Source organism: Vespa mandarinia, chromosome 4, assembly GCF_050613455.1.
Source record: "Vespa mandarinia isolate Hongniang chromosome 4, ASM5061345v1, whole genome shotgun sequence".
In the NCBI taxonomy this organism is placed as follows: domain Eukaryota; kingdom Metazoa; phylum Arthropoda; class Insecta; order Hymenoptera; family Vespidae; genus Vespa; species Vespa mandarinia.
Window position 1 is genome coordinate 6268796 of NC_140813.1, and position 16124 is coordinate 6284919.

The window sequence follows — 16124 nt, forward strand, 5'->3', positions numbered from 1 at the left end:
CTCTCTCTCTCTCTCTCTCTCTCTCTCTCTCTCTCTCTCTCTCTCTCTCTCTCTCTCTCTCTCTCTTGCGTTACTCTTCTTTCTCCCACCATTCTTTTTTGTCACTGATCATATAGTCACATTTTAAGTGTCATTTTGATTCTAACAATTAGATATTTACATTATCGGTATAAAAAAGAAAAAGAAAGGAAAAAAAAAAAAAATAAGAAATTTGAAAAATTAATGCTTAATGCATTTGAATTATAGATTTTTGTTACTTAATTCGTACAAATAATTTTATGTCTTTTATTGATATTAATAAGAAAAGATAGAAATGAAAGGAATAATGATAATACATTTAAATAAATAAATAAATTTGTCATTTCGTTTTAATATAGTAATATTATTTATCATAATATTATATAGTGAGGTTTTTTCTTTTTCTTTTGTATAATATTAATATATGCTAATGGTATTATATGTGCGTTATTTAGTATTAATATTAATAATAATAAGATAAAAAAGAATAATAATATATTAAATTTATCATATACATATATTGTCAAGGACATTACATTTACTTTTTTTTTTCTTTTTTTTTTTTTACTTTATTTTAGCCATTGTCGTTCATGGTTTAACGTTAATAATGACTTAAGGCTGTGATTATGATTTCTTTACTCTTTAATGATTATACGTATATAATTATTTCATATAATTATTTAATAAATATTAATAAGTAATTAATGTTAATATATAATAATATACAATATATATTAATATTATATATATATATATATATATATATATATATATATATGAAAAAAATGGTATAATCAATGCCTGGGACGAATATTTGTTAGTTTGAAAAATGAATTATTAGTATCATTTATTTCAAATATATGTAGAGAAGTATATATGTAGACATAAAACTCGAACGTGATCCTAAATCATAATCATTTCACGGATAAAAGCGTTCAATTTAAATTCTCTCGTAAAACGTCCGATATAATATTATTCACCGATTAAAACGGCCGATGCTCGACAAGGAGAGGTCGTGATACTCCACCCATGTAAAACCGAACACGAGTACGGAGCATACGCGAGAGTGATTTCCGAGAACCACTTCACTCGGCTGTTTGCGTTTACAGACTCCTTGTCGTATCTATCGCTTATTGATTTTGTAAAAAAGAAAAGAAAAGAAAAAAAAAAAAAAAAAAAAAAAAATTTTTTTTTGAGGTTCGACGAACTAACGTTTATTTACCAATCAAGCAATCGAAAGAAAAAAAAAAAAAAAAAAAAAAAAGAAAAATCGATAAAATTTTTAATCGTGAATGTTTCAAACGAGATATAAAGTATTATGAAAACAAAATGCCCGTAATTTTGTATTTTTTTTTTTTTTTAATAACTTACATTGCTCGATATTGAATTAAATTTCATACGATCGAATTCAAAACGAATTATAAATTTATCTCGCTCGATCGTTTCGTTCTGATTGTTCTATTTTAATTCTACGAAATTAGATTTTTGAATTGATCGTAAAAAAAAAAAAAAAAAAAAAAAATTTGAAAAACAAATTTGTCCGATTGTTCGTATCTACCATTATAGATTTTGAAATGTATCGTTGAAAAATATATTTCTGATGAAAGGAAAAGTACTCGTATCGGAACAGTGATTAACTTGACGAATCGTATAATGCATAGGGAATATAAATCGATCTATCGGAGAATTTATCGTTGGATTGATAGACTCTCGTAACATATCAAAGAGGAAGATTTCGGTGAGGATGAGGATTCAAAGGCACGTCACGTGCGATACATTGCAGCAGACATCGTGCCGTATCCGCGTGCACTGCACGTGCTATGAGCAATGCGTGCGTGAAGATTCAAGAGACTATTTTAAGAAACTCCTAACGCACCGGATTGCATCCCGCGAAGTAAAACCAGTGGAGCCTTATTCGTCTCGAAATGGAACGGAAACTGACTTGGGACCAACGAAAATTAACTAAAAGAAAAATAGAAATAAATAAATTCGCGATTGAAAATAAATCGGAAAAATTGCATTCATTCGATCCAATTACAATGAATAAGTAATAATTTTATGCAGAATAATTCGTGCATTTCGTATCATAGAATTTATCGATGATTTACTTTATTTTTTATGGCTTTCTCTTTTTTCCCTGTACTTTTCTATTATACAGATATATGTAAATTTATTATTAGACATTATATATACTTTATATATATATATATATATATATATATATATGTAAGAGTAATAAATAATAATTTATTGTTAACTTTCGCTCCGCTTTCTAACCCATGCACAGCTACTATTACCGCTATTATCAGAATAATTATATATGCTATTACTATTACTATTATTATTATTATTATTATTATTATTATTATTATTATTATTATTATTATTATTATTATTATTATTATTATTATTGGTGTTAATTTTGTTGTTGTTAATGATGTTGTTGTTATTAAATATACATTGATATTCGAATAAGCTCAAAAACTTATCTCTACTTTTCAACGACCACGCCCTATCCCTTTTCAGACGCAACCCTTTATTCAGACTTCTACTATCTTTTTCTAGAGATCGTCGACAGGCGCATTAAAACTATCGAACTAACAAAACGAAAAGTACAATGAACCAATGCATACAGAAAACGTCATAAATTGCATTTAATTCTTTAACAAAATTCAAAGAAAGCTTCGTAAAATCTATAAAGAGAATAATGTAGAACAAGATATTGTGTATAAAAAAAAAAAAAAAAAAAAAAAAAAAAAACAAATAATTAAGTAAAACTAAATATCCTAAGTAACATAATTTCAATTGAAAATTTAAGATTATCTGAATTATACCTCATAATATTTTTCAGTAGGACGCAAATATTATTTTTAAAGCATTATTGTTCAAAGAGATTTATTTACAGCAAGAATAATACACGTCACGGCCCACGAGACGACGTATCGTGAGAATCAAAACGATACTTGCTAACGTGAAGTTGAATTATCTTGACAAACGATGACGCACTCGTCATTGTTCGACAAGCGGAACGCTTATTCAAAGTACAGGGGTGTAAAACGACGAAGATCGATAAGACGTAGGCGTATTGCTACACGACAATTTCTCCATCGTTACGCGCTACGTCGAAATCAATGCGAGTCTCGTGGGACGTTCGATGACGAATTAAAGATCGCTAAACATCGATCATCATTACGACGTTTTTATAACAAAAAAAAAAAAAAAAAAAAAAAAAAAAAAAAAAAAAAAAAAAAAAAATCGATAGAACGTGTTGGTTGATTAATTAAAAAAATTTTTTAACTTTTCCATTAAAATTTTTTCCTGCACGAGGCTTCATTTCTGTATAAATTGATGTTGAAAATTTCTCCTATGCGTTTTGTTCATTATTCCATAAAACTAGTTAGCAGCAATAGCAACAATAACAACAACAACAAATTATTATTATTCAGTTTATATAATTTTTATCAAAAAAATTATTTTAATTTCATTTTTTATCCTTTACTAACTAATGTAATTAATCTGAATTGCGATACGAATACTACAATGATATTTATTAAGACGTAGGCGTAAGATCTAGTTTAAACGTACTCGTGTATTCAACGAACAATTATTGCATATAATATATGCAATAATATAAATATAACAATGCATGTGATATAAATATAAATGTTTTATATTTTATGCAGTAAAATATATGCATAGAAATAAAATAAAATATATTAATAAAAAATATTAAAAAAGGAAACATATATATATATAACACATTGTAGAGATATAAATTGTTATAGGTATTAGATTTTAAAACTATAATCTAGATACATTAGACAATAAGATATCGATCGTATGATAGAAGAAAATAGATATAACAAAGTTAATAAACCAGAAAACGTGTCACCTTTGGCTAAAGGTAGAGAAGAAGGTGTATAACACAGCTGGGATTAAAAAGCGTAGGCGAAACGGCTGGATTTCTCGTCGGTTACCGGTACATACATACATACATACATACATACATACATACATCCATACATACATACATACATATATACATACATAAATACATACATAAATACATACATACATACATACATACATACATACATACATACATACATACATACATACATACATACATACATACATACATACATATATACATATATACATACATACCTACATACCTACATACATACATACATACATACCTACATACATACCTACATACATGCATGGATGCATACATATATAATATATACATATATGCGGTGAATGCGCCGAGCCAAGTACGACTCGACAGCAAGAGCAAAAGAAAGAGAGAAACAATCGGTTTTCATTAACCGTTACTTTCTACTATAATTCTGTATGCCCTGATATTTCATCCTCCCATACAATCTAGACGCATTCGGGTGAATAAATCCTTTCTGTGTCGTGGGTGCGAAACATTTGATTTAAAGGTACGACATACCTTTCACTGTGCAAAAGAACTCGACGATCAACGAATACCGTTGAACGCGATATTATTTTTATATTTCATATAGACGATTACTATAGGATCGTTTCATGTGATTATAATCATTATCATAATTTATTTATTTTAAATTATTTATAGTTACGTAAAAAGTGAACAAGAAAGTGAACAAATGCGTAAGATATGTCTAATAATAGTTAAACAATTATTTGACATTTTTGGAAAGAGATAACACTATGACTCGGTATCGCTTATTTGACGACTTTTTCAAATAAGACTAACGATTACTAACGTCTGCGATTATCAATATTTACAACCCCGTATCATTCACGTTACATCCAACGAATCGCATTTCGTAGTATCTAAGAAAAATGAGGCAACATATAAGAAAGAGAAAAAAAGAATATTTTTGTCAGGCATTGTAATATAATACGACAATATTTTTTTTTTTAAAAGAGAAATAAAACGAAAAATTATGAAAATAATGTATATCATTTTTTTTTCTTTCATCGATAATAAATAATTATAAAGTATCTCATGAATAGAATTATTGCGATGCAATGCAAAACATACGATGACAAATTTTTTTAATAATTAATAATAAATAATTCCGAGAGGACGGAATTTTAATTAATTAAAAATGACTCGATGCTCTTTTTTTTTGGACACACAGACGTCTTTATGAATTAAAATTAAAACAAAACAAAACAAAACAAAAAAAAAACAGAGAAAAGAAATTATCGTTAATCAACAAATTAACTTGACAAAAATATTAATTTAATCGCACATCCTACCACATAGTTAATTTCTGAAAGTTTGAAAAGTACAAGATTAACTTGGGAATAATAAATCACTCGTAAGATCACAACCAGATATAGTCCAACGTATGTAAGTTTGGGAATGCACAGAACTTATTACAAGTATATACATACATACATTATATATATATATATATATATATATATATATATATATACATACAACTATACTTTACCAAGCGAGGACCAAAAATAATTCTTTTCGAAGACGCCTTCGTGAAGCCGGAGAAAACGACGAAGGAAGGTCGGTCGAGGCCGTTCGAGGGAAGAAAGAAAGGAAGAACAAGAGACGTGTTACTCACTACGTAAGAGGAATGGCAAAAACGACCTTGTGTCGTGTAAAAAAGATGGAGCTGTTCTCGGAGAAACGAATAGAAATACCTACTCGAGAGAAAGAGAGAAGGAAAGATAGACAGACAGACAGACAGACAGAGAGAGAGAAAGAGCCTGAGAAATACACACGTTTTATTATCACACGTTTCTTTATTTTTCTCTTTATTAGATGATCCTAACTAAAGAGCCAATCTAAAATCTCTGCTTCTAATCCGTGAACAGACATTTTAGCGTATATATCGACCTGATTTCTTCATCGTCATGATTAAAATCGTCAACAGTCTCTACAATGACTTTCATTTTTAACTAATTGAGGTCAGTTTGAACTCGGAAGACGATCAAGCTGATAAACGTTTCTGCTCGTTTACTTTATCGTTGAATGCTTTTTCCATTTGAGGAATTTAAAAAAAAAAAAAAAAAAAAAAAAAAAAAAAAAAAAAAAAAAATAAAAATAAAAAGAAGAAAGGAAAAAAAGAGGGGGACAGAAAAAAAAGAAAAAGAAACAAGGAAGAGAAAAAACACGAGAGTATTTCTCGTAGGTCAATTAAATTCGTTCGAAATTTAATGGCGTGATCAGAAAAGGGCCTAATCGGAGTGATTGAAAAATAATCTCCGAACTCTGATGGCGAATATCGAGTATCGTTTTGCGGGGAAAAGGATAACAACGATGACTCACATGAGTGCAAGCAGAGACCGGATTGACTGGTACGACTGTAACAGTGACTGTAACATATGCCAAATCCGTAACGCTGCTGCACTTTATAACTACTATACCTGGCACGTGTCTCAACCTTTCGATCAATCCCTTTTCCAGGTTAACAATTATTGATCCGATGATCATAGAAGAAAAGAAGAAAAGAAAAAAAGGAAAAAAAAAATATTATCAACCAATTGTATAACAATAAGATAATTAAGTCAATGATACAAATATTTGATATGATAAGAATATGTCGATGATAATAAAAAAAAAAAAAAAAAACAAAACCCCAAGAATATTTTTTATTTATTTCTTGATATATTACTATCTTAAATTAACACGATTCAACGCATACAATTACGAAGTTCGAATTTTCTTCAAATTTGGATCTATTGATAATTGATAGATGAAACAATTATCTTTTAGGAGTCAATGATAACGATAATGGTTTAAACAAAAGACAAGAAAATTCTTAGAATTTTTCCTAATAGGATATGTGAAAGCTAGAAACGAAAGCCATTAGCAAGTAAAGTCCGTTCAATGATGTTTTCTCGTAAACCCACGTTTGTGTGTGTGTGTGTGTGTGTGTGTGTATGTGCGAGAGAGAGAGAAAGAGAGAGGAAGGGAGGGGGGAGAGAACGCAAGGAAGTAGGTATAATGCGAAGGCGAGAACAAGAAAAGAATGTCGTGAGATGTACTATAGGCACGAAGCATTTAATTAAAATGTAACGTCTTGCAACCAGAATACTTTTTCTCCAAGTATTTGTCATGGAGACACAACGTCGAGCTTCTATTGCGATATTCATGCGTGAATATTTTTACTTATGAAATGTGAATGTTCTCAGTTGCATAAAAGAAGAAGAAAAAAAAAAAAAAAAAAAAAAAAAAGAAAAAAAGAACAAACGAAAGAAAAAAAAGGAAAAGAAAAAGAAAATAACGATAAGCAATGTACGTTTCATTCTTATACAGATTTTATCATTTCACCATTATTAACATAATTTAATCGTTCAAACTTAAATATTATTTTATTTACAAACGATATAAATATTATTATTATTATCATTATTTTTTATTTATAATAATAACGCTAACGACGACGACGACGACGACGAGGATGATGCTTATTTTAATAAACTATTTTACTTGTAATATTTATCTGTAAATAAAATAATATTCTGAAAATTTGAATAATTTACAAATAACGTTATAACGAGTTAACAGATAATTTCCGTTGATATCAATTAATAAAAATTTTTCAGTCTCTAAGATATAACGAATAAAATCCGTTAGATAAGATAAAGAGCAATTACTAAGAGTCAATTATCCATTCAGGTTAATTCCACTAAACGTTAATCTCTTTTTGCTAGCAATAGTTTTTTTTTTTTCATTTTTTTTTCGCTCATCATCTATTGGTACTTCCTCCGAAGTAGATTATGTAGGTGATCGATTCGAACTAAGCGTGGCTCGTGACGCGTCACGATCGAGAATCTAAGAAAAACGAGCGAGACCGAGGATATAGCTCGCCGCAAGAAATCAATCCAAGTCAAATGAAACATAGCTCGAAAACATTTATACCGGTAAGACCGATCGTATCGAGTCGCGATCGTGTGTCCCTTTTAATTTTCTTTCTTTCTTTTTTTTTTTTTTTTCTTTCTTTTTTTAATTATTTTTATAAAATCAGATTTATTCTAAATGACAATTTGCAATTAGTCCGATCGATTTTTAATACCATTAAATACACGAGCTAACAAAGCCAATTTAATAATAATAAATATTAGTTCGATTACAACAAAAGTGGATAACAATATTGAAATGTTCAAATTAAAAAGAAAATATTGAAAATTGGCCGATCGAATAACATCTTAATAAAATTGATTAACTTTAAATTGGCTATGGTTATTATTTCAAAGATTTGTATAAAAAATATTCTAGAAAAAGAGAGAGAGAGAGAGAGAGAGAGAAAAGAAAAAGAAGAAAAGAAAAAAAGAAAAAAGAAAAGAAGAGAAAACTTTTAAGAAAACTTATATCTTGATTTATAAAGTTCAAAGGAACAAACGTTGATTGTAAAATATAAACTAACATTAAAAGAATGATTGACGATGCGAGCCAAAAATCTAAAAGCTCGAATGTCGCCGCGCCGTCTCGACTGTACAGTAGCAACAAGTGTCTTCGCACGGTTACCATGTAGCACTTACCACTTGTTGCCACTATTTTTACGACATCTCGACGAAGTATATAGACAGCAGGGCGGTTCTGTGAATGAGAGCTGAACGACGCATCGAATATCACCGGATACGAAATATCCATTGATATTAGAATTCGATGTTCCTAACACTTTCTTACCGTAAAGCTACAACAAAAAATTGTTAAGATTGATTTAAAATTAATTTGCAATGATATTACGATACCGATTAAACGTCTTTATCCGAACTCTATTCATTTTACATAATATATATCTAACATAATATATTTTACATAATATATCTGATCTGAAATAATTGGCAAACATTTCTATATAAGATATATCTATTAGCTCGGCCAATAAGTCGATAATATTAGAATTTTCAATAAAAAAAAAAAAAAATATTGAAAATTGATCGACCCAATGACGTTTTAATAAAATTGATTAACTTTAAATTGGCTATGGTTATTATTTCAAAGATTTGTATAAAAAATATTCTAAAAAAAAAAAGAAAAATAAAATAAAATAAAAAAGAAACGAAAAAAGAAAATTGTAAACAAAACTTGTAAACAAAAATGATAAACGATAAAGTTCAAAGAAACAAACGTTCATTAAAAAATATAAACTAACACTGGCGTATGATTATAAAATATGATTCTCACCATTATTATAGTGAATAAAAATCAATATCAAATCGAATTATATATAATACTTTTAAGGATATATCGCAGTATCAACGAATATATGCGTTGAAAGTTATATGGGATATAACGCTTTTAGTACACTAAAACAACTGAGAATAGTAACACACAACATGCAGTAACGTCCATCGAAAACCAGGTCACCCCGATAAGTAATAACATGCAATCGCAAAATATCAAAATGGACTAACAAAAGCCATTAATAAAAGACAACCGTGAAATGAGATGAATGATATAACATTTTTTATGAAAAACAGATAAAAATTCTTAAATATTAATCGAACGACTCAACAATCACCGAGAATAGGATATGATACTCCATCAATAAATGATTGATATAGACCGAATCAAAGAACTTTCAGTTAATAAACATAAACCAGATAAATCATCTTTCATATTTATTTATGGTGTAGAATATTTAACACCTTCAAAAGGAATTAATAGAAACGATAGAAAAAGATAATCATATCCTATAAGTATTCAATAAGTAATAAATAAATAAAATAAATAAAAATAAAAAAAAAATAGATTTAACTAGCACAGAAAACTATTTATTAATTATTAACAAACTAGATAAAAAAGAAAAATTCAATTCTATACCTACAAAATGTAATAATTAAAATTTCTCGATGTTAATAATCGCAGCCGCATATTATATCACATACGATATAAATTAAGAACGCGTTAAAACGACAAGGACGGAAGATAATATACATAGTATGTATATTTGGTGTTGATATGAGGCAAAAAAAAAAAAAAAAAAAAAAAATAACAAAGAAATATACACAATATAAAACCTGTCCATTGTGAATAGTTATTAACATAAAATAGTCATAAAAAAACAGCCATAAAAAAGAGAAAAGCCATACCACAATGAATGCAATTGTCAATCGGACATTTTACAGTAACAAAACACCTACTTTGCATAAAATCTGCAAAGAAAAATACCGATTCGCTGAACAATGGACTAGGGAAAGCAAAACTTAGAAAGTTAACTACTGCAATCGTTGAGGAAAGAAAAATTATTTCATTTTCAACAAAGAATATACATATGAAATCTTCATATAAAAATACAATTACAAAAAAAAATTGTGTATAAGTAATAATTCGTATAAAATTTATGGAAATATATATAGGCTTTAAGTATCGTCGCTTTTAGGACAATTTAAATGGGTAATACATCACTATTAACTACGCAGTTCAAATGTCAAATGCTCAGAAAACTAAATGCATGCATCTTGCATAGTATTACGGATAACGCAAATTTATACCGACATTACGTCAGAGATTCATAAATAGTCGACTTCGAATATATAGAATAGACTTAATATTGATCGAAGTAAACTAAATTTTTTGGATTCCGTCATTCATTACAATGTAAATCACCGTCTTTGTATTTTGTTCTTTGTTTTCTCGACTTTTCAAATACGACTAAATAAAACGATGACAAATGCGTGTCAAATTTTGACGAGAACATAACGATCTTCAATATACATTAGATCTATGGTTTACGTAAAAATTAGATATCATTAGTTGTAGTTATTTGCAATAATCAATGATAAACGTCGATAATAAGTTATAACCTTTTTTTTATTACTTACAGACTCATTTGAGATCATTCTAAGACGCTAATGATCAATTTTGAAATGTCGACGTTTGACACTTGCCGCACGTGTACACGGCGAGGATAGATGAAGGAAAAAGAAAAAACAAAAAAAAAAAGAAGAAGGAAAGAAAACCAACAACAAAAAGAAAATATGGGAAAAGAAAAATAAATAGAAAGAAACTCGCGTAAAATAAGAGAGATACGTAGTAGATATCGTTTGGATCGACATATTGCAACAGGCATCTGCAATGCACCGGCATCGTGGCTCCAGGCAAAAGATATTTTTTCAACGCTCGATGACGAACGACATTATCGTCTGTACACAAACGACCTGCCCGTCGCAGTTTGCTTTGAGAACGTAGTATATACATAATATAATGATGCTGGAGAACGGTAACGACGTAATCACTTACACGCAACGCGTACTCCGCAATTGTAATTACATAATGCGACATTTACGTACGATGTTGCTGCATAATAAACTGCTACATTCGTGTTCAATCCACAAGGAAAGAGAAAAATAATGAACATTAGGTCTGAAACGATAATCGTAGAATATGAACATTTGCAGTTAACCGAACGAACAATGAAATGAAGGATAAACGAGGCAAAGGAAGAAAGAGGAAAAAAAAAAAAGAAAAAAAACCAAGAAACAAATCAACTTCTTTCTTATTCGTCCGAAGAGACCGACCGCACCCTATTAAATGATGCGTCCATTTTACACCAGCCTAGAACCTTGAACGATCTATGTTATGCCACATGGATGCCTCGGCACGCCCAACAAGAATTCATTTCTTTAATTTACTTTTGAAGGAAATTATGGTGCTTATCAAGGTAATCATATCTATATGTAAAAGTTCAGACACGAACGTCATTCAAAAAATAGATAAATGCGAATTTTCGAAAATGTGACGATATGATAAGAGATTTAAAAAAAAAAAAAAAAAAAAAGAAAAAAGAGAAATAAATAACGATTCAAGTACGTGCACAAAATATATGTAATTTGATTTGAAATAAGGAGAGATCGAAGAAAATTCATAAAAAAGAGATCAATGAATCTTTCTTCTATGGAATAATCTGAACATAATTTTGAATCAATAATAGCAAGTTCATTTTCATTGGAGTGACACCGAGAACGTCCACTAGAGAACGTTACCGTCACGCATAACATTACACGCATTACACGCATTCGGTACCAAAGTGTATAAGTACCGTCCTTACCGACAATCGGTAGAACAAACGATACCATTCTCTTTGGAGTTGGTATGGCACAGTATCGATATGACCCGATCATCTTGTGAACATTAACCTTCTGCTCCGATACGTCGTATGATGCACTATAATCGCTTCTACGATTCTGACTGATCATTAGAAAACTATTTATATGATGACTACTTTAAAATAAAATGTTTTAATGCGGGAGAACGCATTTAAATTTCCCGCGTAAATTTTTTACCGACGAACGAATTTAACGAATGACAGAAATCGCCATTTTTCCTCATCTCACAACTTGGAATGTTATTATTTCACAAACGCATGAATATACGAAATCAATGAATATTTTCAAATGAAAATAAAACTAGCACAAATGTCATGAGCCCAAAAATATTCTTCTATCTCTATAATCATATTTTTATTGTATTACTTGCATTCTTGCAACGATTTACTTCGTGTTCTTTTTTTTTCTTTTCTATTAGAAACGATCTTGTACCAAGCCCAAACGTTGGTTCATGCTAACGGTCTAAAGGTTAAAGGAAAGAAGCTAGTGAAAAGGAACACAATAATAATACAGCCAACTAGTTTCCTCATTGGGATCGACTTAACGATCGATACGTTACGCATGAGAAAAGAGAGAGAGAGAGAGAGAGAGAGAGAGAGGTGGGGTTAAGAGGGAGAAGAGAATTAACTTGTACAGCTGCACCGGTGAAAAGCAGTCGTCTCTTGAGAGACTACAAACGGTGCGAGTTTGACCATCGCTCGTAGCTCCATTCAAAACTGCACGAACGAACGCACGTACACACATATACCATTCTAGATATAAAGAGTAAAACGTCATGGGAAAGAAATTATAAAAAACTACAAGACAACCGGTTTTTCATGGTAAAGATCGCACACGATGAAGACATAACGAACGAATATGTCTTCGCAGTAAAGTGATAATGGAAGATCATTCGCGATCGATGTAACATGAAATTATTGACAGCCCTTTGATCTTCGTTAATGACATTACACGAGCCGACGATCCCGCATCAACGATAACGTGGAATGTACCGTGCGACAATTTAATTTATTAACGGCATTTCAAAAGCCCGCAACCACTACCATTCTCCCCTACCTCACTATAAATCAACCCCATTTGCTCGTGGATCGTGGATTAAGGGTGTACATTGCCGATTCGCGAGAAATTTTCAAGTACCTTCGACGTCGCTTTCTGTCTGCGATTAAAATCAATTAGATTTATATATATATATATATACATATATATAAATATATATTGAATACATATATATATATATTGAATGTCTATAACATGTCGAGATGTTAAATTAATATTTAATAACGAATAAGTTTGTTCAGTTTTAAATAATTTTCTCAATATTTTTTAATTTAATGATTACAATGAAACCAAATGAAAATTTAATCTTTGTCAGATAAAATTTAAACTCGGAATGTCTGATAAAATTGTTTGTCACGAATTGAAATCCTTACGAATGAAACCATATAACGTGTGTCCCAGTATTAATACCGTATGATTATGTATTGACCCCAGTTGTTATATCTTATAAATAACGTCATATTCGAATGATTTATAATAAAACGAAAGATGTACGATGAACTTTAAACACTTTCTGTCATATTGACGTTCCAAGTTGCAAATCGTCTGAAATACGATATAAACGAAAACCTTTCTCTCTTTTTCTCTCTCTCTCTCTCTCTCTCTTTTTCTCTCTCTTTCTATCTCCATTTAGCTCCTACAAATAAATAAGTGACCAAGATAGCGAGGTTCTTTCCTCTTCATTTCACGTACATTCTTATATCAGTATTACGTCCGTTAGCTTCAATGGAAACAAAGCGTTAAAGTACGAAGAAGTCGGGATGTGTACCGTTATGCGATTACTATGCCACTGCGTCGTTCTAGGGAATGTGGGTGGAAAGTAAGCACCTCTATGATATCTCTCTTTCTCTTTCTCTTTCTCTTTCTCTCTCTCTCTCTTTCTTTCTCTATTTCTCTTCGCAATCTTCGATATACGCGTATATTCTATTATTGTGTCCTTTACTTTTTTTTCCACGAATATAGGAATACATTATTATCCTTGTCCAAAATTAACACCATGATCTGACCATAAGTCGACCAAAACCGCCATTTTTCCTCATCTCACAACTTGGAATGTTATTATTTCACAAACGCATGAATATACGAAATCAATGAATATTTTCGAATGAAAATAAAACTAGCACAAATGTCATGAATCCAAAAAGATTCCTCTATCTCTATAATCATATTTTTATTGTATTACTTGAATTCTTGCAACGACTTAAAAAAGAAAAAGTTTTTCTCAAAAAATTGACAATTCTCATTCTATTACTTTTACAGTTCTTATTTTAAGACAAAGAAAATTAAAGCTTTCACAAACTGAAGTATGTCGGATATGATCAGATATGAGTCAAAAGCAACGATTAAATTTTATTGTATAATCAATGATCCCTTTTCGAGCATTGAAATAATTTTTTTGATTAAATGTTTTTAATCAATTTTTGAAAAATCAATCGATTATTCGGAATAAAAGCGAGAATCTTTTACAAAAATTCGATCTTAAATAACGGTTTTAAAAATCAAGTATTTTAATTTAAATAACGAAGGTGTTGGACGGAGAAAGGAGGCTACTGAATCGATCGAAGACTTACCGTATTCTGATGAAACCGCAGGCTACCGGATCGACGGAGCGTGCCACCGCGAATATTCGCAGGTGCCAGCTCGACTTGCTGGCCGTCGCTTCCACCTCGTCTTGAGAGCTCTGATAGTTCCGCGACTGGTTGCACCTGCGAATCACAAGATATATATGTATATATATATATATTTTTCTTTTGTTCTTTTTGATTTTTCTGTTTTTGCTTCGAATGATTTTGTTTTGCCTATAGTATGTTAACGAAAAAGATTTTATTTCATTGATCTTATCCGATCTGGCTTATGAAAATCGTTATGAATCATCGATTATCATCAACTACATCTGCATAAGATGATAGCATTATCTGGAATGTAAACGTTCAAAAATAACTCGGAACGAGCTTATATCTCTTTCTCTCTTTCTCTCGAATCGAGGCCGAGAGCATCTACACCCACGTGCTCTTGACCTACGCACGAAGGTCGTCACGACGAATAATGCTGGCAACTATCACGAGTAATGCTCTTTCGTTATATGTACTTATGTATGTACATATATGACCAATAATACTCGAAAGGATCCATTCAAAAAGCAAAGTCTTTAAAAATATCAAACCAGTCTTATGCATCATCACAATTCTCAATATATATAGGGGATATGTACGACAAGAGTATATAAGTATGTCATTGATAATTTATACTTTTTCGAAGATACATATTTATTTCATTGTAATACTTTGAAATATGAGCTGTCATTTTTGAAGGAAAATGGTATATAAATGGAATTAAAACAAAAAAACAAAAAAAAAACAAAAAATAAAAGAAATAAAGAATAAAAAATAAAAAAAGAAGACAACTGAATATGAATATAGATTATTATCTTCTTTTTATTATTCATAAAAGAAAAAAAAGAATAAAATTGAGCCGAAGCACTTTCACAAAAATTGCTTTGGCTCAATAATAAAGTACCTAATAAAATATTAAATCAAAACTATCATGGTTTCTCTAATTACAGATTAACACGTCCTCTTTTTCTCATTTATTTGCTTAAAAAAAAAAAAAAAAAAAAAAAAAAAAAAGAAAAAAAGAAATGTTCTTGCGCAGACTTTGAAAAATAACAATTGACGTAATCAATTTATCACTTACATATATATAAATGATATCAAGCATTTGACATAACTTATAGAGAACGAATAACTTTGAATAATTTTCAACGCTTACTGCGTTGTTCCATTTTGTAATTTAAATCGGACATGAAATTGAATAATAAACGTAGGTGTCCGATAGCTTATGATGAACAGTAGTATGCGTACACGCCTTTTTTACGCATCGAGATTAACACACGCGTGTCGTGATAGGTCGTGCATGTCCCTTGAGTGAGTGAGTAGTGAGTGAAATGAATGAAATGAGAGAGTGAGTGAGTG

At 30.1% G+C, this 16124-nt stretch overlaps 1 protein-coding gene and 1 long non-coding RNA gene across 2 annotated transcripts in view; both read right to left on the minus strand.

Annotated features, from left to right (window-relative positions):
* LOC118450250 (unconventional myosin-XVIIIa) overlaps positions 1–16124 on the minus strand; it is a 71801-nt gene that overhangs the window by 39793 nt on the left and 15884 nt on the right. Inside the window, exon 4 of the mRNA XM_085656419.1 lies at positions 14724–14858. Within this exon, the coding sequence (XP_085512545.1) occupies positions 14724–14858 (135 nt within the window). The remainder of the gene's footprint in view (positions 1–14723; positions 14859–16124) is intronic.
* On the minus strand, positions 8362–11197 carry LOC146873064 (uncharacterized). The gene is made up of 2 exons (XR_014982053.1): positions 10813–11197; positions 8362–8678 (listed from the first exon to the last, which is right to left on the minus strand). It is a non-coding gene; the product is annotated as an uncharacterized LOC146873064 (long non-coding RNA).